Here is a 22768-nt window from a genome sequence, read left to right on the forward strand (position 1 = left end):
GCCAATTCAACCAAGGGAGGATATTTATAGTGTGTGAAAAAAAAGTGACATCATTTGTGCCACGAGATGATTTAATTACACTTGACAGTTTACAATGTTCATTCAAGATTTAACGGGAAAGCTCGGGAGACGGACAAGTCACTCGCACAAATAACGGAAATGCCGAATACTGTGGGAACGCTTTGTCTACCCCCCTGTTATATCGTGTGATATCGTGCTAGACCACGACCACTTCACTCTGGTTACATCTTGCGTCAAGTCGCCCCGTGAGAAAGGCCTACCTGCTTCTCCTTCTGGTAAGATCATGTTATTTAGTTATCACAACACAGATGGAGGTTATTCGGCCGATCAAGCTCCCAGTAGGGTTATCCCTTTGGTCTCATTCCCCTTTTTATTTCCTTGTATTCCTGCAGATGTGAGCAGTGGGCAGGTGCTATAGACCTGCACGGGAAGGTAGACGCTCCCGCCCCCATGAGTCTCGGGCAGATGGGGCTCGTCAGCCTGGGAAGGCAGCCCATCTAGGAGAGGGAAAACTCTGATTTAAAATCTACACCGCCTTGTGGCCTTATCCAGTCATGGAAAAGGCTCCAAGAGTAAACCTCAAGAAAATCCGGAGTCGGAGCCCCTAAGGCAGTTCGTCGTTGTCTACAACCTCGCTCTGGCAGCTCCTGCGATGGCGCTGGTGTCAAACTGTAACGGCCCTGCTGTTCCTTTGGATCGATCAGCGATGTGGAGAAGGGGGGACGTGCTGCATGGGCAACAGCCTGTCCTCCATATGACATTACCCAGGCTTGCATCCGACCACACATCACCTGCAAACTAGGATGCATCACCCATGGTCAGTCATGACCGAGGGGGGCCTACAAATTCCTGCAGCTTGTTCTCCCTCACTTATGCCCAACAATTTCCCTTTGCATCTTTTGCCACTTCCCTACACCGAGAGGTAACTTACAGTAGCTAGTCAGCGTGCATTTAGTATGTGGTAGGAAACTAGAGCACCCCGGAGGAAACCCACGTGGTCACAGGGAGAACGAGCAAACCCCATGTTGACAGCCCCTGAGGTGAGGAGGCCACTGAAACTGTGAGGCAGCAGCACTAACCACTGTACAGAACAGGTTTTGAGATGTTAGATCATCCCCACTTCCTCCAGGTTCATTTTTTCTCAAGTTACTATAATTACCTATATCCATTGACTGCAGCTCAGTCAACCATAAAGGTCAACCTTTAAAACCTTAATACTGAATAAGCCTATCTCTAAACTCATGAACCTTGCCATTGGGGCCTCGATCTGTAACAGACAGTCCTCAGATGTTTAGAATTGGTCGTAAGATTTCCTCCACCCTGACCCTCAACATTGGTGCTCCTCAGGACTTTGGCGCTCAGTTCCCTGCTCTGCTCCCTGTACACCCATGACAATGTGACGGAGCACTGAAAGAACTCATTCCTTAAATTTGCGGTCCATATCACTGGTGTTGGCTGGATCAGTTAGAGCGACGAAATGGAGTACAGGAAAGAGATTGAGAACCTTGTGTCATAGTGACAGAACAAAACCTAGCACATAACGTCAGAAAAATTTACAAAGTTGGTTGTCGACCTTCGTAAGTGAGGGGTGAATGCAATCCTGTCCTTCCCAACGGTGTTACTGTAGAGATGGTCAACAGCTTCAAGTTCCTAGGTATCCCTATCACCTATATGGGTGACGTTCTGGGTCGAGACCCTTCTTCAGACTGGTTAGGGATAAGGGAAACGAGAGATATAGGCGATGAGGTAGAGAGATAAAGAACAGAGGCACTTTTTTGTTTGGCCAAGAATACCTGAAAGCAACAACACGGGTGGATAAAATGGTTCAGCAGGCATCTGAGATATTTGCCTTTGTGAGGCAGAGCATGGAATACAAGGATGAAAAGTTTATGATGCAGCATTGATGGGGCCACAGCTAGAAAAAAAGTGTATAGTTCTGGTCACCGCATTCGGGGAAGAACGTAATTGTATTGGAGAGGGTGCAGAGCAGACTTTGCCTGAGATTGAGCTTTTAGGCTGTGAGAAAAGACTGGATTTACTTGGTACAATGGAGGCTGAAGGGAACCTGATTAAGGTATGGAAATGATGAGGGGAATGGATAAGGGTGGGTAGTGCAAATATATTTTCCCTTACCAGATGTGTTTGCAACCAGAGAGCATACATTTAAGGATTTGGAGGGGAACTGTGGAAGAATTTTTAAGGAAAAGCTTTTCATCTAGAGGGTGGTTGGAATCTAGAACTTGCTCCCGGAGGGGTTGGTTGAGGCTGAGAGTCTTGTTGGGTAGTTAAGGTAGTTGGGTGGGCACTTAAAGCACGATGATGTAGGTGTCAAGCTAAGTGCTGGGAAACTGGATTAGTATAGACAATGTATAGGAAGGAACTGCAGATGTTCGTTTATATTATACCGAGGATAGGCACAAAATGCTGGAGTGAGGGTTCAAAGACCCTCGCATCAGCAAGGTTCTAACCTGAAACAGTGCCTATTTCCCCCCCTGACCTGCCGAGTTACTCCAGCATTTTGTGTGTATCTTTGGATTAGTATAAGATATGTGCATGTCGGCTGGCTTGGATGTGGTGAGCCACAGGGCTTGTTTTCCATTCCTTAATCCAACGCCTACTACTCTCTCAGCTCCTAAATTGCAATGAGATGTCAGTGCTGAGCTTAATGGTGGAGGTGTGTTGGTCTCATACTCTGACACGACTGTGATTGCCTGAGGACTGTGTCTGATTAGCTTTGTCTGGTGGCTTGTTGCTGGGGCCGTGACAATTTAATTTTAGAGTTGCAGTCGCATTTCGCAGTTATTGTGGGGCCTGTTAATAGCTGCTTTGGTGTGTGGAATGTGTTAGTCTGCTCTCTTGTATTCCATCTGCCAGCCACCTTGTCATTGAATACTGGCATGGGGAGTCGGAAACGTCCAACAGATTAATTCATTTAATTTTTAATATTCTTTGCAGTTGCGATACTGTGAGCTGTTGATGCTGCTTTCTGTTGAGATGTTGAGGCTTCAGCAGATTACTGATCTTGCCAAAAAAAATCACTGATATTTAGGTTTAGGTTTATCATTGTCGCGTGTACCTAGGTTTAAAGCTTTGTTTTGCGTGCTATATTTTTTAATTTACATTTATATTTATTTGAAGCCTGGATGAATCCCAACTAGATTTGTCAGTAGTTCTAAAAAGAAGCTTTTCTAACCAATATGCCTATTTTAATGAGTAAATCTTAATTGTCTGTGAGAGATAATAGGGACTAATTAATTGGAAACGGAACAACAGGCGTTAAGAAATGCTTGCCCGTGAGGGTGGGATTGTGCGGAAAGCTTCCTGAAGGGTCTGGAAAGGATGTTGGGAGAGAGCAGCAGTCATCTCGATATCGATGTGTGGGGGCTGGTGGCGGGTGTAAAGGTTGGATTGGAGCGTGTGGGCAATGACTCCAACTGTCTGCTTGACATGGGTGGGCAGTGATTGAGAATATTAGTGAAGGGTCCAGGAGGGAGACTGGGGAAGATCATGGAGCAAGGCTGAGATACGGCTTAGTTTGGTTTAGAGATTCAGTGCGGAAACAGGCCCCTTGGCCCACCGAGTCCCTGGCGACAAGCGATCGCTGTGCACTAACACTATCCTACACACTAGGGACAATTTACAATATACATTAGCCAAACTAACCAACAAGCCTGTACATCTTTGGAGTGTGGGAAGAATCCGGAGCACCCGGGGAAAACCCATGCGGTCACGTGTTGAGCGTTCAAACTCTGTACAGATGGCACCCATAGTCAGGATCGAACCCATGTCTCTGGTGATGTATGGCTGCAACTCTACCGCTGCACCACCGGCCCACCCAGTTTTTTTTCCCATATTTTATAAAGCAACTCGTTCAAAGTGACAATTCTAGGCTTTGCTGAAGAGTTTACTTGCACTGAAGGTTGGTCCACATAGCAACCCGTCAGCGTACAATCTGGAATGCAAAAGTATAGTTTAACATATGCTATGAGTCCAGTGCAGAACGGTCCTTAATTAAAATGTAGAAATAGTGCAATACGATTACCACAACTACAGGGAAAAGCACACATCTCCATCCCAGATCCAAACATGGTGATGAGGAGATGTGAGATGGCAGATGCTGGAACTTTAAGCCAAAAGCAAACTCTTGCAAAATCTCGGAGGGTCAAGCAGCATCTGAGGAGGGAGATGGACAGAGGGAGATGGACGTTTCCAACTGAGTAAGAATCCCGTCCCAAAATGTAATTTATCCATTTACCTCCTCTGATGCTGCCTGACCCACTGGGCCCCTTTTTGCCTAATATGGTAGAGGTGCCTTCAAAGTTAGGGCAAGATTTTAAGATAATGCCCTGTTCATCCTGCCTCTTACTGTGTGAAATGCAGTGCTCAGTCAGCACAGCTTTCCCTTATAGCGCCTGGCCCACACAACACGCTGTGGAATGCACCATCAACTCGATGAAATGCCTGCGCTTCAGACTGTGGTCCTGCTCTCCCTTATAAAGCTGTGTTGCTTGGGCTGCACACTCTCAGCTGTTGATGTGACCAGTGCCTGTCATTGGGCATGCTGGACCTGTCACGCTGTAGAATTTCAATCCTCGCCGGCTTTCAGCTGCAGCTTTCTGCGCTAGTAGTGGCATTTGTAGTTAGTGCACCGTGTCTCCATAACAACCACATGATGGAGAACAGCCTTGCTTATTGTGACCTGCTTCGTTTGTCACGAGGAGAGCAGTTTCCTGTGATGTGGCTCCTCGTCTGGTGTGTTCACATTCTGCTTCATAACAACCAACCCCCACCCCCATCCCCTACCTCTCCCACCTCTCATTAAGAAAGCCCTGTGTTTCACTCCATTGCCTCAGGGGGAAAGAAAGGACTGAACAGCAGCAGACACAGAAGGGATGGCTTAAGAAAGTTTGCCTTTACTATGAAAGGTATGGAGTGTAAAAGTAGGGATGTTCTGATGAGGCATAGATTCATACAGCATGGCCCTTTGGCCCACCCTATCCATGCCAACCAATGTACCTGGGTAGCAAATTACCTCGTTTATGCTAATCCAACTTTACACAGATTCTCCAATACATTTTTAAAGCATTTTTAATAATTGTAATAATAATATGCTTCATTGTATTGATTAATGATTGGATGGAGTTTCATTAGTATAATAATACGTAATTTATGAGTAATTATACAATGTTTAGTTTCGTTTTTTTTTAGTTTCGAGATGTAGTGTAGAAACCGGCCCTTCAGCCCATCGAGTTTGCACCAACCAACAATCACCTGTGCACTAGTTCTATCTTGCATACAAGGGAGAATTTACAGAAGCCTTTCAACCTGCATATGTGCACATCTTTGGAATGTGGGAGGAAATTGGAGAAAACTGTACAGAAATGATAGAATTGTAATAAGTGCATGTCGAGTGATACAGAATGAGTTACTATAGAAAGTTCTCTGCTATAGAAATTGGGAGTTCAGATGTGGAGAAATCGGCTTACAGGCATTTCTCAAGAACAAAATCCTTACATAACCATGTGACTGTCTGTACCTATCTGTAGTAGTCTACATCCATATAACCATATAACAATTACAGCACGGAAACAGGCCATCTCGACCCTTCTAGTCCGTGCCGACCACGTATTCTCCCCTAGTCCCATATATCTGCACTTAGACCATAACCCTCCATTCCTTTCCCGTCCATATATCTATCCAATTTATTTTTAAATGATAAAAACGAACCTGTCTCCTCCACCTTCACTGGAAGCTCATTCCACACAGCTACCACTCTCTGAGTAAAGAAGTTCCCCCTCATGTTACCCCTAAACTTCTGTCCCTTAATTCTCAAGTAATGTCCCCTTGTTTGAATCTTCCCTACTCTCAGTGGGAAAAGCTTATCCACGTCAACTCTGTTTATCCCTCTCATCTACTCGATGAGACTATGTAGCCCAAGTTAGATTGGGCTTCTGCTTCGCCTAAAACCTGTGTTCAGTGTGCCAGGGCCAGCTGGAGCTCCCATTTGCACGTCACTTCAATTCCCCTTCCCATTCCCATTCCAACCTATCTAATATGGAGGTCACTAATATGCCACCTCCGTTGTCAGAGTGAGGCCGCACACAAACTCAAAAAAACATATTCTCCTTAGATTGCCTACAACCCAATGGCATGAATGTTGAATTCTCCAATTTCAGAAAACCACAATCACCCACCCCCCTTCTGACCTACCCATGTTCTTTCTCGCCCACCTTTCTTTCCATTTCCCCTGCCTCCTGTCGCCCAGTACTCTATTCCCCCAACCCTTTTCCAATACACCCAACGTCCCTCCCTCTGGCTCTACATTTCACTCCTCGCCTTCCTCTCTTGGCAGATTCCACCATCTGTAGTCCTTTTTCTCCACATTACCTCCAGCCTTTATGACTCTCTCCATCCATCTCTTTCTCCACTTGATTTATCAGTCTATCTACCAACCCCATCTCATCTGGGTCCACCTATCACTTGCCAACTATTGACCTACCCCTTTCTCTTGCCCCCTTCTACCAGCTCTCTTCCCACTCCTCCAGTCTTGAAGAAGGGTCTCAACCTGAAACATCTTCTGTTCATTTCCCTCCACAAATGCCTGACCCCCTGAGTTTCTTCAAAAGTTTACTTTCTTACTCCAGTCCCATTTGGTCAGTAGCTTTCTATGCCTTGGTGATGCAGGTTTCTTAGATGCTTTTTTAAAATAGTGAGTATTACCTGTCTCTACCATTAGACCAGCCAATGTATTCCAGATTCCATTATCTGTCCTGTCAATCCTCCTCAGAAGGAGGTGATCCCTCATTCTTCTAGGCTCCAACGAGTGCAAGGTCAACTTATTCAAGCCTTCCAGCCTTGTAGTTAAACATTAGTACTATTTTCAATAGAGCCGGGAATGCTAAATGACACACTTCAAGCTGTTACCATTGCTATTAGGGAACTTAGCAGTCTTGCGTTAAATAATTTTGAAACTCGAATGGTTTATTTATTCAGTGGGTCAAGGGAAAAGCCATTTTACAGTTCAGATGCAGATTGGACTGTGCAAATTGGCTAGGAAACTGATTCCCATTATAGCGTCCACCCTTATCGGAGAGCCACAACCATAGATGGCAATTAGAGGGACAACCATTATCAGAGTCGTAACAGTTGATGGCAATTACAGGGATAACCATTGTCAGAGAGTCACGGTCATTGTTGGCAATTAGAGGGTCTGCCATTATCAGAGCCTCCCAGCCTTTTGGTGGCAATTATAGGGCCTCACATTGAAATAGTCACAATGAACGGTGCCTGTTGCTGTGTCTTATATTTTTCAGACAATTTAACGGGATCGCACCTTGGGTTACTTGCTGTCAAATATTCCCAGGAACTGATGTAGATTGCAAGATCTAACATTTCCCAGTTGTCCCCGATATTGGCGTTAGGTATGATATCAACTCGTCCATGCTTAGTAGAAGGGACAAGTCATAGGAAAGTTGATTCCTTGGATGGCAGGCTTTCCGTATGAGGCGAGCTTGAAGAGGCTGGGCCTGTGCTGCTTGGATTTGGTGGAATAAGAGGCGATCGTATTGAAATGTGCAAAACTCTTATGTTTGATAGAGTAGGTTGGTAGATGACGTTTCCGCAGCTGGGGTGGCGAGAAGTAGGAGCCACAGTCTCAAAATAAGATGCATGCCTTTGGGAAACATAAATTTCTTCACCCTAACGATATTAACTTTTGGAATTCTCTACTTGAGAGGACTGAGAATTCTTAAAAACAGACCATGTTCAAGATGGAGGTCACTAGATTTTTGGAATTGGCTGAATGAATGCAGAAAAATGATCCTCGGCTAGAAGAGCAGCCATAATTTATTTCAGTGGTAGAGAAGGCACCAGGGGGCCAAATGGCTCATTCCTGCTGCTGTTTCGTATATTTTAAGATTTACTCCTAAGATGCACATGAACCAATGGAATTGTATATGATCACTGCACCAGAAAGTTTGGTCTGACTGTGTTCCCCTGTGCAATTCCATTCCTTCTTTGGAATTAATGGAGTTATAAAGTTTCACAGTACTTTAGGTCATTCTGAAGAGCAATCAGTTGTCCATTTGCTACACCTTTTGCCCACAGCCCTTCAAATTATTTTCTCTAAGTGCCAATTCAGTACTGTTTTCAAAGTTGATTACTAACACCACTCTTCCAGCTCATGACCGCTCTCTGCATTGAAAGATATATTTCCTGCCCCTTTCTCAGTTTTGCCCATCACTGCCCATTAATTACCCCCCAGTCCTTGAACCAATGACTAATGGAAGCAGCTTCCCTTTACTTACCTGACCAGAACCACAATTACATCCAACATCTTCTCTGCTTCAAGAACAAACTCAGCTTTGATCTGGAATTCCTAAATCCAGGAATATTTCTAGTAAATCTATACCCTTGCTATGCTTTCACATCCTTTCTTTAATGTGGAGACCAGAAATAAAAACATAGCTACAGTTGTGGACTATCAGTGGTTTATGAAAGTTTAATATGATTTCACTACTTCTCCACCCAGTGTCTCCAATAATAAATCTCAAGACCCCATGTGCAGCTTTTCAACAAGTATCGCCGACTCCAACGGTTTCAGAACATGGACCCATGAGTCCATTCTCGTCACCAACACTTTTAGAGAGTGTCATTAATCTACACCATCTCTTTCTGCCAACATTGATCTCTCTGCTGTTTGTTATATGACATTTTGTTTGGCACATGTCTACTCATTTTCATGCTCTGGGCAACTTGCAACGGACAAGTAACCTTCCAGTCCGGATGTCTGCGGGGTGTGGGAAGAAACCGGAGCACCTAAAAGAAACGCCACATGTTCATGGAGAACATGTAAACTCCACACAGACAGCAGCTGAGGTCAGGGTTGAACCCAGGTCTCTGGCGCTGTAAGGGAATTGCTCTACTCGCTGTAGAAAGTATACTATCGGGTTGCATCAGAGCTTGCTTTGTCCAAGACTGCAAGAAATTGCAGAGAGTAGATGGACTTCTTTATCATTCTAACTACTTGTGTTGCCACTTTCAAGCTGCTATGGACGTGCAACCCAAGCTCCCTCTGTAAACTATTCCTGTAAAGCCATTCCTGCTTATTACCCCCAGACATTGTTGTTATAACCCTCTTTGTCTCCTGTCATTGCACCATCTTGATCCACCCCAACCGAATGGTGGCATAGACAAGGTAGATCAAATGGTCTTGGTATTCCACATGGATACTCTACAACTTGATTGTATGAACGCTGAATTTCCCAAATTAAGGTATCCCCAACCCGCATGTCCATTTCCCTGATCCACCCAAGTTCTCTCACCCCTCCTGTTTTTGTCCAACTCAAATCTCCCCCCCCCATGTGTACGTGAAGTGTAAACGGAAGGGAGGTTGGTTTCTGTGATGGTCTGGCCTGCGCCCACAATTCTCTGCAGTTTCTTGCGGTCTTGGATGGAGCTGTTCCTATATCATGCTGTAATGCATCCCAGTCAAATGCTTTCTATGGCACATCTGTACAAGTTGTGAGAGTTGTTGGGGATTTACCAAATTTCCTAAGCTTTCTAAGGAAGTAGAGGTGTTGGTGTGCTTTCTTGGCCATTGCTTCGAATTGGGTGGTCCAAGGCAAGTTGCTGGTGATATCTCATCCTGGGAACCTAAAGCTTTCAATCATCTCTACTTCGGCGTCATCAATACATACTGGGATATGTGTACTGCTTCTCTCCCTGAAGTAGATCACTATCTCCTTTGTCTTGCTGACATTAAGAGAAAGTTTATTGTCGTGACACCTGGTCACAAGGTTCTCAATCTCCTTCCTGTACCCCATCTCGCCATTATTTGACATCCCGGTCATATCCGGGAATGTTGTCATATCTGGGAAATTTACGATTTTGTCTGCGAATTTGTAAATTTGCACCTCTCCAAGGATGTTACTTGTGTTCTCTAGAGTGGTGCAAAACTGGTGCAAAGCAGGTCTTTGATTCATTTCCCATTTCCTTGTTTACCATTAATAATTTTCCAGACCCTATTTCAATTGAACCAATGCTAATTGTTAATTCATCTATTTATATATATATAAATATGTATATATGTATGTATATATATATATATATATATATATACAGAGGCCATTCTGGTAACTTTTATTTTTTTCTAATTCATGCACATTGTATAAAGGGAGATTCTGCTGCAAACCCAATTATGAACTGAAGAAAGGTCTCGACCTGAAAGTTCACTCATTCCTTCTCTCCAGAGATGTTGCCTGTCCCGCTGTGTTACTCCAGCTTTTTGTGTCTATCTATGGTTTTCAAAGATGATCGTCACTTGTGCTTCTTTGTTTTGCCCCATGATCGCTAAAATATTGACTTTATTTGCAGGAAAGCGATCTTGAGATCAGGCCTCCAGCACCTAGCTCCAGATCAGGCACCCAGCGCCATCCCAAAGAACGGACCTACCAGAGAAATGCGGACCAGCCCCGATTGGACTGTGAGTTGTTGATGAATCATTACTTATTAACCCAGCTTCATTCTGCAACAGAAGGACAGGGGTAGGTTAAATTGTGAAACGTTGGTTTGGGCAGCTCAATGGCATGGCTGGCGGAGCCACTGCTCCACTGTACCAGTGACCATCCACCAACTACCTGTCTCTGCCACACAACTTCACCCTTCACAGTTGCATGTGCCTATCATCCTTCTCCCCTCCTGGATCTGCTAATCACTTCTTCCTTCTGTTTCATCCCTCATCCTCTCCACTTGATATTGGCTCTCTTCCCTCTCCACTCTGTCCTATTGCAGGGTTTCGACCCAAAATATCGACTCCAAATGCTGCTCAAAGTGCTGAGTTCCTCCGGCAACCTTCAGGCTATTCAACACTACAGCCTCCAGCTAAGCTCCGAACTACATAGACTTACGGGGCATTATTTTTGCCTTTGCCTTATTATTTTTTTTTTAAATTCATATATACTAAACTAGTTTTTGTTGCTTATTATCATATTTACAATGTTTACATATCTGTTGTGCTGCTGCAAGTAAGAATTTCATTGTTCCATTTCGGCACATAGGACAATAAAACACTCTTGGCTCTTAGCTCAGATTGTTTGTTGCTCTAGATTCCAGCATCTACCGTCTCTTGTCTCTCCATTTATTTTTTCTTTTTTTTTTTAACGACTCCAATTACATATTTTACACCAATTGTTTCACTTCTGTCTTTAAATGACCTTTAATGTCCTTCTAAATATGTACAGGTGCACAACCTTTTATCCGAAGATCCAAATAACGAAAACCTCCGAATAGCGACATTTTTTCAGTCCTTGAAAAAAGGTCCTAGAAAACGTTCACGGAGGCCGGCCCGCAGAGGTGACAGCGGAACCTCCGGTCGGTCCTCGAAGAAAGGGGAACTAAATCCCCATTCATAAAAGAGAAGGTGAGGGTATATTGCGCGGGAGGGTTAATAATTGACAATATGCTGCTGTCTGCCCGCTGAGTTAAAAAGTTCCCACGGTAGACTCACGATACACAGTGTATCGTGAGTCTTGCGTGGGAACTTTTTAACTCAGCGGGCAGGGAGCAGCAGATTGTCGCTCCCTTCAGTTTCACCCCACCTACACCCCTCTGCTTCCCGGCCATGTGTGCGACCCCTTCCCTCCCCTCTCCAGCTCCCCGCCCATTGCACCGGCATGGGGGCTTTGCACTGTCTTCACGTCGGCAATGCCAGTCACCGGAGACGTCAGGACCAACGGGACACCGATCCCCAGGCCCACTGCAAGCACGGAGATCCCAGAGACCCACAGCCAGCAGCAGCCCAGCCCCGTTCTAACTCCAGAGGAAAACTGCAAACTAGCGGGAGACATCGGGACCACCAGAAGCCGCTCCCCGATGGGCCGCTACGGCGACAAGTGGCAGTTCGCCCACAGCCCGAGCTGTGCCCCCTCATCGGGACACCGACCCCCAGGCCCACTGCAAGCACGGAGATCCCAGATCAGCAACTCCAGCCCAGCCCCGCTCCAACTCCAGAGGGGCAGAAACTGGTGGTGCGCAAGGTGCGTCTTGTTCTTGGGGTCGCGCAGCTCGGGCTGTAGGCGAACTGCCACTTGTCGCCGTAGCGGCCCATCGGGGAGCGGATTCCTCTGGAGTTGGGGGTGGGGGGGAGGGGGAGGGAGTATTGTGCTGTTTGATCGCCCCCTGCTATCCCAGGGACAGGGAGACAGGACGTTCACCGAGGGCGGCCCGCAGAGGTGACAGCGGAACCTCCGGTCGGTCCTCGACGAAAGGGGAACTAAATCCCCATTCATAAAAGAGGTAAGGGTACATTGCGTGGGAGAGTAGGAATCCCAAGACAAAGTTGAGTGAGCGTTCACCGAGGGTGGCCCGCAGAGGTGACAGCGGAACCTCGGGTCGGTCCTGGAAGAAAGGGGAACTAAATCACCTTCATAAAAGAGAAGTGGAGGGTATATTGCGCGGGAGGGTATATCGCCTACCTGGAAGAAACCAGACATTTTTTCCAGGATGTCGTCTGCGCACCAAAGCTCACGTTTGGCGCCTCTGCTGCACACGGATATAAGAGTGTGAAAATGTCGCCTTAGGCCGCCTTAGGGCATGTAGCCCCGCTAGGGTGACATGGGTGCGAGAGGTGATTCAATGCTGCGGTCACATTTATAAATTCAGGAATTCATTCAACACACTGCATTTCATACAGACATTTATTCTGCAAGAAAAAACTACATTGAAGACTCAAACTCACGACCAAGGAACTGCCGGGATCAAGGCGCAAACTCGCGACCTTGCGGATATGAGTCGGGCACTCTACCACCGAGCCAGCCATTAAAATCTACGCTAAAAAATTTCCATTCCGAAGACTGACAAATTCCAAATTACGAAAAGTGCCTGGTCCCAAGGCTGTCGGATAAAGGTTGTGCACCTGTATTTGAAAAAATCATGCATTTAACATAATCTTTGATTTCCTTTCATTTTGCATGATATATTTTATATCTATTATCTGATGCATTTCTGTCTTTGGTTCCAACTTAATTCTGCCTCTTAACCAGGTTCTGTTTCTGTTTTGCACCTGACCATATCTCCTCGTCGTTGCACCTTCAATATGTTGGAATTGTAAAACTCAGCTATATTTCCTGGTTATTTTTTCTCGCGCTTGGATACCGTTGGGAACCCCTGGAAGATAATCTCAGAATTGTTATTTTTGCTCCCAACATTTAAAACATGAAACTTTGTGATTCTTAACTCGTGCGTTTATTTTCCTCCTTTTCTCTGTAAATCATTTGTTGTAAATCATTTGTCATTGTGCCCGATGAACGCACACCTTGGGATAGGTTCTCAATCTAATTCACAATATCATCAGCTTTTTCCAAGCATAATTAAGCAACATACTTTTTAAATTACTTTTTTCTAACAATGCAGTTATTCTGACTCGATGATTCTGTCTTTCACTGACATTGCTCAAGAAAAAGGTAAACCTTTGGTTAATTTTCTATTTGCAGGAAAATGCTTTAAACGGTGACCACATTTGGATGGAGACAAACGCCTCTGGAGATTTCTGCTACCTTGGAGAAGAGAACTGTTTAGTGAAGATAACCGTAAGTGGCAAACGTATTGAACTTTAAAAAATTAACAACCCATAATTAGCTTCCATAGTGCAACTCATTGAAGAAACTAACTCTTAGCAATCAGTAGTTTAGAACATTCAAGACAAATATTGTCATTTAAACATACCTCATTGAAAATCAATGGCAAACTCAGTCAATGGTTCATGATCTAGAGTGCATGATACTTTTATGGGACAGGGAGGGCATTAGATCTGACAGCAGATCGATTGAAGACAAGTCAAAGATAGACACAAAATGCTGGAGTAACTCAGCAGAACAGACAACATCTCTGGAGAGAAGGAATGGTTGGCGTTTCGGGTCGAGACACTTCTTCGGACTGAAGAAGGGTCTCGTCCCAAGATGTTTGATTTAAGCCAGCATCTGCATTCTTCCTACGCATAAAGACAAGTCAAGTTGTCATATGCACAAATATAGTGAGGTACAGGGACAATGTTAGCCTTTTTTTTTTTTTGCAGCATCACAGGTTCATGACACTTTGACATTGCTGAGGTGATTTAGTTAATGCACATATAAAGGTCGGCTGAATAAAACTATACTCTGTATGCCAGCTCCTCTGGACTTGGGGTTGCTGGAAATTCTGTAGATTCGCCAAGACAGAGTCACCTTCTTAAAATGAACGGCTTGTGATGTAATCTGGTGAGGGGGAGAGGAGGAGGGTGATGAGTGAACTGTATTTGTGAACAAATGGGCTTTCATTCAGAAACCACTGAACCAAACCTCGTGCAGCAGCAGCAGTGTGCAGATTATCAATTGGCGAAAGATATAGAGTGACTCCCACTGAGAGTTAGTGATGAACTGGACAGAGAAAGAACCTATTGAAACAGTTGGTAAACTTGATGTAAACTGAAGAAGGGTCTTGATCCGAAACATTACCCATTCCCTCTCTCCAGAGATGCTGCCAGTTCCTGAGTTACTCCAGCATGTTGTGTCTAAACTTGATGAATAATTCCATATCTTTGGTATTGGTTTGTTGTTGTCATGTGTGGACAGATATAGTGAACAACTTAGCTTTGCGTGCCATCTAAATAGATAATACCATGCAAGGGTACAATCATTCCATATAGGCAAACAACAGGCAGTGCAAACAGATAAAGAAAGTGTAGGATATGGTGTTACAGCTACAGAGGAAGTGCAGGTGAAATAAAAGTGCAAGGCCCTCAATGAGGTAGATTGGAAGATCAGTAATATGTTCTTAGAATATGAGAGGCCCATTCAAGAATCTGATAAAAGCGGGCTAGAAGCTATTCTTGAATCTGGTGGTAAAAAAATTACATCACAGAGTGAAACTCGAAGGTCAGAATGAGCAAAGCAAAAAAGGTCCTTGGAGAATGTTATTTTGAGGAAATCAATGAATGGCTTCTCTGTAGATTATTTAGTAAACCAGAAAGCCACTCTGTATTACTGATTAAATCAGAGATTCTCTCCTGCATAGACCATGAAGTACACCAGGGAGTGATGCATCGTGCATTTCACATTGAATAAATCAGGAAGAGGGACGTAATGGAGATCACTATCGTACTGTGGTGCCGCCACTGGTAGAGCTGCTGCCTTATAGCCCCAGCATCTTGGGTTCAGTCCTGACCTCTGGCTGTTCGTGCTCAGTTTACACGACCTTTCTGTAACCAAATGTGTTTTCTCTGGGTGCACCGATTTCCTCCTGCATCCAAAGATGTGCAGATTGCCAGGTTAATTGGCATCTAAATTATCCCGAGTGTGCAGGTGAGAGATTGAATCTGGAATGGAATCGCAATGGAAAATAGTTGTTAACACGTTAAGTACCAGCATGCAATACACTGTATGAAAATCAGCATGACACCTTGTGAAGGTCGGAGTTACTAAATCAGAGTGAGGTCCGGGGCAGGTATGAATACTAAATGCATCATGAGGTGACGACAATAGGAGTTACCTGCAGCAATTATCTATTATTGATATATTAGAGAGTTATCTTCAGTGAAGTTCATTGTCCACACATCGGAGAGTAATCTTGGAGAAGTTTGCAGTGTATCACTCAACGAGTAACCCAAGTAAAAGTCACTGAGTAAACTAGTATAACCAGTGATGATGATCATTAAAACTAGTCCGAAAATGACCCGAGTGAAGACTACTGTGAGTAGATCAGAGAGTACACCAAGAGAAGATGTTTGTTAGCAAAGCACTGAGCCCCAATTGAAGATCACTGTGATTAAATGAGGTGAAGACTATTGGGAATAACCAATGAAGATCATAACAATTAAAATATTTATTTGGATGGATTCTGTACTTCTGTCGCCTGGCTCCTTTGCATTTAACGTTAAGCTTTTTTCAACTTAATATTTTACAGAGGTCAGTTCCAAGGCGGAAATGTGCAGCCTGCAAGATAATTGTGCACACAGTGTGTGTGGAGCAGCTGGAGAAGGTAAGGGTACCACCTGTCCTCCAACATTGGCCCGGTATTTTGCAGGTCAACATATCCAAGTAATTAGACAGTTTTGGCAATATCTATCCCATTGTTTGCTAATTCACCTTTCTCTTATTGTCCCAAATCAGGACTAACAAAATGGTCCTGGTGGCACTTTAATAAAGTGATTCCATCCCAGGCAATGATAACATTTATTTTCTAGTCTGGAATTTGTTATCAATCCAAGGTCTTCAGAAAGCACAGCTAAATCAGCTAAATAATCGCATTCAAATGGTTGAATTAAAAATAACATAATTTCCATCTAACTGAGCTTCCAGGTCAAATTCTGCATTTTTATTGCTCATTGAAAATCACTAAGCAATTGTGATTTTTTTAAAAAGAAAGGTTAAAAATATTTACATTTCCTAAAGGAAGCAACAAGAAAATGGGATGCAAAAGCAGAATGGTGTTTTGTAGCATGAGAAATGATGTGTTAGCCAGGACTCGTGGCTGAAAAGGGGTTCACCAAATTCTGGATACATGCCTCTGTATCTCCGACTGCCCTGCGTACTCTGTAAAAGTTAGTGCGGAATTTCTTCCATCTTTCGGTACAAGCCCTTTATAGGTTTCTGGTGGTGACACAACCCACTGCACAAACCCACTGCATAGGGTTGTGTCAGAAAATGGCAGTATGGACTGATCTGGGCAACTGGAGTGTTTTTCTCCAGAGATTTGGAGAAATAATTGACTAGAGTTGTGTAGCAGTGCAGGTGAATAACGGGCCCTTTGGCCCATCATGTCTTGGCGCAGCATTTTGCTCATTGACACCAATCCCAATTGGCCACATTAGGATTGTACTGTTTGTGTCTGTCTACATGCTTATTAAGCAGATTTATTTTCATGTGATCGGAGCAGAATTAGGCCATTCGGCCCATCATGTCTACTCCGCCGTTCAATCATGGCTGATCTATCTTTCCCTCACATCCCCATTCTCCTGCCTTCGCCCGCTAACTCCCGAACCCGGTATCTGCTTTCACCATCACCTGTGGCAGTAGTTTCAGCGATCCACAACTTTCTGTGTATAAAACCTTATTCCTTAGATCCCCTTTAAAATCTTAGACTTATGCACTTTTGTTTTTGATACCCTGTATCATAGGAAAAGGATTTTGACTATTTATACCTCCCGTACTTATATATTTCTATCAGGCCCAGCCTATTCAATCTCTTATAACCAGATCGTTTGTCGGCGTGGACCCGGTGGGCCGAAGGGCCTGTTTCTGCGCTGTATCTCTAAGCTAAAGCCCTCCAATCGAACAACATGCTGGCGAATCTCATCTACTTAATTTCTAACAGAGCTACGTCTTTCCTATTGTGTGGTGACCAGAACAGCCCCCGTATACAAGTCTGGCTTGAAGAGTGTTTTGGTAATTCTGGCTTCCCTGTGAATATTGGATGGGTATCCACTTAAAAAAATCATTTGGTTTACGCCTCCACCTCCGAAAAACAATTAATTAGCACCAAGATGATATGAAATAGGCAGTGATAAAAATGAAAGGCTTTTCTGCTCATTATACAACTTGATAATGTAATAGATAATCATACGACTTGATAATGTAATATGGTACCGAGAGTGTACTTCTAGTATATTGCTTTATGGAAATGGATCTCTGAAAATTATTGTCCGATACTTCCACAAGCTTCAATGATTATTAAATGTTTACTGTCAAGGTGGTGCACATTATTGATGCAACCTCTTTTAAAATACTGTGGGCAGCAAGAACACCTTAGGACGTGTTATAGAGTCCAAGTCATACAGCGCGGAAACAGGCCCTTCAGCCGAACTTGTCCATGACGCCCAAGATGGCTCATCTACACTAGTCCCACCTGCCAGCATTTGGCCTATATTCTTCTAAAGTTTTTCTATCCATGTATCTGTCAAAATGTATTTTAAATATCGTTATGGTACCTGCCTCACCTCCCTCCTCTGACAGTCTGTTCCATCTACCACTCACTGTGTCAAAAAGTTACCCCTCGGGTTCCTATTAAATCTTTTTCCTCTCACTTTAAACCTATGTCCTCTGTGTGTGCAACATAAGTGCAACATGATAACTCCGGGCATTAGTTGCTCAGACTCACGCTGATTTTATTCTCTTTGGAGGATTCTTGGACAACTTGGGGATGAAGAAAGGTTTCGGCCCGAAACGTCGCCTATTTCCTTCGCTCCATAGATGTTGCTGCACCCGCTGAGTTTCTCCAGCATTTTTGTGTATCTTGGGGATTTTAAGGATGTCTTTCCGATCTCCCAACCTACCTTGTTGTCGCCCTGGCACTTTTTTTTATCTGCACCTTTTCTGTACCTGTAACATGATATTCTTAACTGTCCTTTTTCTTCTTTTGCACCACCTGTTGTATTCATGTATGATTTGATTGTAGTCATGTATGGAATGATTTGTCTGGATAGTACACAAAACCAAGTTTTTCACTGTGTCTCGGTACATGTGACAATAATAACTCAATACTAATTTTTAAGTGTTAGGAACACAAACTTCAGTATCAAACTTTGAGATCTAAATATGAATTTTGCAATGCTCAGTTGAAAGACATATCTGCATAGGATTTCTCAAGGGAAAATAAGCTTCCCAACTCAAGCAGTTGCTTCACAAGTGCTGGATGAATGTGATGTATGGAATGGGACCAAGGTTATATGAGATATGGACAAATGGAGATTGTGATGAGATAGAGATGTAATCTCTAAAGATGAACATAGACGGAATTTGAGGTGAATCAGAGGTTGTTCTTGTCGAAGTAGACATACAGGTATGTGCGTAACGATATTGATGAGATTGAAAATAAACTTTAAAATGAGGTATTATTGGAATTGGAACAGATATGGAATTGTGAATAATTATCTGCGAATCTTCAGTTACTGACACAGTGGAAATATCATGCCATAAAAATGTATCTCGTCAGGCAGTGTTGATGTAGGATCTGTAGATTCTGTGTTATTTGGAAAATGTTCTTCTTTTGTTCAGTGTGATCCCATCATCAGCCACCACACAAGCCATGTTGTGCTGTTGAAAATCTGCCATTGACCTTTTGACCAGTGTCTTGAAGGTGACCTGTTTTGGCCCCAATGCTAAACTAACCAAATCGCAGCACACCAATCCTGGGTGCAATCCAGTGCAGAGAACCTGTTCCATCTAGAGGGGGTGGCAGGAAAGAATGGGGCTAAACATGGAGCCACTTTAGCAAGTGTTAATCTACTCATGTCCTGGAATTGGTCAACCCCTCTATAAGCTTGTGACAGGCCAGTCAGTGAAAGTTTGTGAGAAATTCAATAGCTCATGAAGTCCAATGCATTATTGAGCAGGTCTTGCACACTCAAGACTTTTTCTCAATGTACCTGACCAATGTGCAAATCTGAGGTTCAAGACTCGGTCTGAGAGGAGTCACGAGTGGTGTTGTTTGAAGACGATGTCCTAGTTTTCAAGCCAACATCTCTCACTCAACCAGCACAACCAGATACAGATTAACAATAACTTCAGTGTTACATTTGCGTGCACTACACCACTACTTAAGTGCAGGGCCTAACTACTTAACTTAAGGTCGGCTCAGTGACGCAGCGGGTAGAGCTGCTGCCTCACAGCACCGGAGACCCAGGTTTGATCATAACCTCGGATGCAGCCTATGTGGAGTTTGCACCTTCTCCCTGGAGTTCCTCCAGTTTCCTCCCAGGTTCCAAAGACGTGTTGGCTTGTGGATAAATTAGCCTCTGTAAATTGCCCCTAATAAGTTAGGAGTGAACACAAAAGTGGGCTAACATCGAAATAATATGAACGGGTGATCGATGGTTGGCTTGGAATCTGATGGGCTGAAGGGCTGGTTTCAATGCGACTGTATATCTCTAAAACCAAAAACTACGTGTGAAACCTTTGGGAAATTAACTGCAGGGGCTAATATGGAGTAGCTGGCTCCTCCAATCGACAAGTAAAATCTGAATGAATTAATTTGTGACACGTCACAGTGATAGTCTTTGTTTTGCAAAACGACGGTATGCAAAGAGTCGCCACGCAAAGGACGCAAAGGATGCAAAGTTAAGAGCTTAGCTTTGTCTGGGTTTCTCAAGTTTCCTTTGCCCCCCGTAATCAATGAACTTAGATGGGAAACAAACACATCTGCCCTTGTCCTTGTGGATTTGAAACCACGGTTATCCATTCATGGATAATCCCAAACTGGAACACAATGAAATAGTAGGCCATGCTTACTGTGCACTAAGCAACTAGCTGCGTATTTTTTCAGAGCCTCTCCTACATTTCCCGCAGTGAATGGTGGACTGGGAAGGAGAAAAACCTAACGGTGAACTTTTTTATTGTTTGCTTTATTTAGATAAATTTCCGTTGCAAGCCAACCTACCGAGAAGGAGGCGGTCGTTGTCTTCGAGAGGTAACATTAAAGATCTACGTTGCAACTCTTGTTTTGCAAGATATAGACACAAAAAGCTGGATAGGCAGCATCTCTGGAAAGAAGGAATGGGTGACATTTCGGGTCGAAACCCTTCTTCTGACTGGTTAGGGAAAAGGGAAACGAGAGATATAGACGGTGATGTGGACAGATAAAGAACAATGAATGGAATATATGCAAAAAAGTAACGATGATAAAGGAAACAGGCCAATGTTAGCTGTTTGTAGGATGAAAATGAGAAGCTTGTGTGACTTGGGTGGGGAAAAGTTAGAATGAGAGAAATCAAAAGTCATACCACTGGGCTGTAAGCTGGCCAAGCGAAATATGAGATGTTGTTCCTCCAATTTGCATGTGGCCTCACTATCAGTGGAGGAGACCGAGGACAGAAAGGTGTGTGTAGGAATGGGAAGGAGAATTAAAGTGTCCAGCAACCGGGAGATCAGGTTGGTTCACACGGGCTGAGTGAAGGTGTTCCGTGAAACGATCACCCAGTCTGCGTCTGGTCTCGTCGATATATAAGAGTCCACATCTTGAACAATGGATACACTAGATGAGGTTGGAGGAGGTGCAAGTGAACCTCTGCCTAAGTGCTCTTTGTTTCACAATATATTTTGAAATTATGATATGAAGAACAGAATCTCTCTTGATGCAGGGAAATATTATATTTATCAATGGGCCCGTACCTTTTAGAGAAGCCACAGTGAATGGTGACCCTTTAGTTGGGTAAAATCATTGTTTGCCTGGTGTGCTGAACAATGCTAATGGCCTCGGATTATGTTCACTATACATTGAATTAATTATGGGCAAGTGGATGTATAATTTGGAGCTGTAGTGGATGCAATTGGGAGGATATCATCAGAGACCCGATCACTATAGATTCCCTCCAGCACTAGGGTGGCAACAAGGTCCGATGCAGTTGTGAAGGTCTCTGCAAATGAATAGCAATGGGAGGGAAATGTTGGAGGGTGGCAAGTGTGTGTAGATGTGTAACTCGTTCTGCAGCCCATCGGGGACTTGCCATTCTGGAGCAGAACAGTCCCATCAGTTACGTACATTCCCTGCTCATTTCATTATTACCCTGCGTCTTACGCCCCTCATATACCCACCGACTCCCCCTTTGATTTGTTTGTCATGAATTTTAGGAGCGGAATTAGGCCATTCGGCCCATCAGATCTACTCCGTCATTCACTCACGGCAGACCTATGTTCCACCCTCAACCCCATTCTCCAGCCTTCTCACACAACCCCTGACTCCCTTACTGATCAAGAATGTACACCAGCAATGTAGATTAAGCTACCAGCACGTCTTTGAACGTGAGGGGAAAGCAGAGCAGCCACAGGGTCATAGGTAGAGCAAGTAAACTCTACACAGACAGTACCTGAGGTCAGGATTGAACCTGGGTCATTGGATCGGTGAGGTAACAGCTCCCTGTCCACACCCAATGGGTTTGGTGGGGATTGCAGCTGTGCCTGGTTTGTCTTATGAAATACAAGAACGCTAACATGCTGTGCTATTCCAAGGCCTCTGCACTGTGTTATGATATTAATTGTTCTCTGTGTTTATTTGTGGGTAACCTGTGGGTTGTTTATAGTCTGTACATCTATCAGTTATTTTTCAAAACCCACGACAATGTTGGTGATCAGAGCCAGCCGAAAGAAAACAGCTCCTTTTAAGTAGCAGAGAATTGAGTTACATTCCTGTTGAGTTATATAACGCCAAACTTAAAAGACGATGTTTTAGAGTCGTGCATGTGTGTGATCTCTTCAGCAGAGCTTTGTCAGACATCACTGGGTTCACAGACGCCGTCAGGAAGGAAAATGCAAGCAGTGTGGGAAGGTATGAATCAGTTCATTTTGCTGCCAGTAACCATTTGTTTCCTCTCTGTAATATCCCAACCCTTTTTCTCGTCAGAGTCAAGGCTAGGATGCCAATTATTCAAGTAAAACTTGAGGGTACTTTTCAACACTGCAGCCGTGCGGGTATTTCCTCTATTTCTGACGAGGAGCGAGGGGGGCATGTATGGGTTCTTGTCCCTAAACACAAGGTTAAGCTTAATTGGCCTTTGATTGGAGCTGCCGTTACACTATCACGTGGGCCCCTCTGCCTCAAGTGAAATAATGAGCTGAAGTTACAACTGAGGAGAACACCAGTGTCGAAAGTACTCCAGCATGACAGTCCTTCAAAGCTTCAGCTGAGAAATTAGGAATTATCCTTATATTTCTCCATTAACCTCTAGATCTCATGATCAGCTCCACATCATTGGGATTTGGCTCCGTGACCATCTGATGCACTG

The 22768-nt window shown here is 44.0% G+C and overlaps 1 protein-coding gene across 1 annotated transcript in view; it reads left to right on the forward strand.

Moving 5' to 3' along the window:
* Positions 1-22768, forward strand: part of dgki (diacylglycerol kinase, iota) — a 119323-nt gene that overhangs the window by 31222 nt on the left and 65333 nt on the right. The window contains exons 2-6 of the mRNA XM_055650362.1: positions 10396-10504; positions 13512-13607; positions 15958-16032; positions 20401-20457; positions 22243-22311. Coding sequence (XP_055506337.1) covers positions 10396-10504; positions 13512-13607; positions 15958-16032; positions 20401-20457; positions 22243-22311 — 406 coding nt within the window. The remainder of the gene's footprint in view (positions 1-10395; positions 10505-13511; positions 13608-15957; positions 16033-20400; positions 20458-22242; positions 22312-22768) is intronic.

Source organism: Leucoraja erinacea, chromosome 19, assembly GCF_028641065.1.
Source record: "Leucoraja erinacea ecotype New England chromosome 19, Leri_hhj_1, whole genome shotgun sequence".
Classification (NCBI taxonomy): Eukaryota; Metazoa; Chordata; class Chondrichthyes; order Rajiformes; family Rajidae; genus Leucoraja; species Leucoraja erinaceus.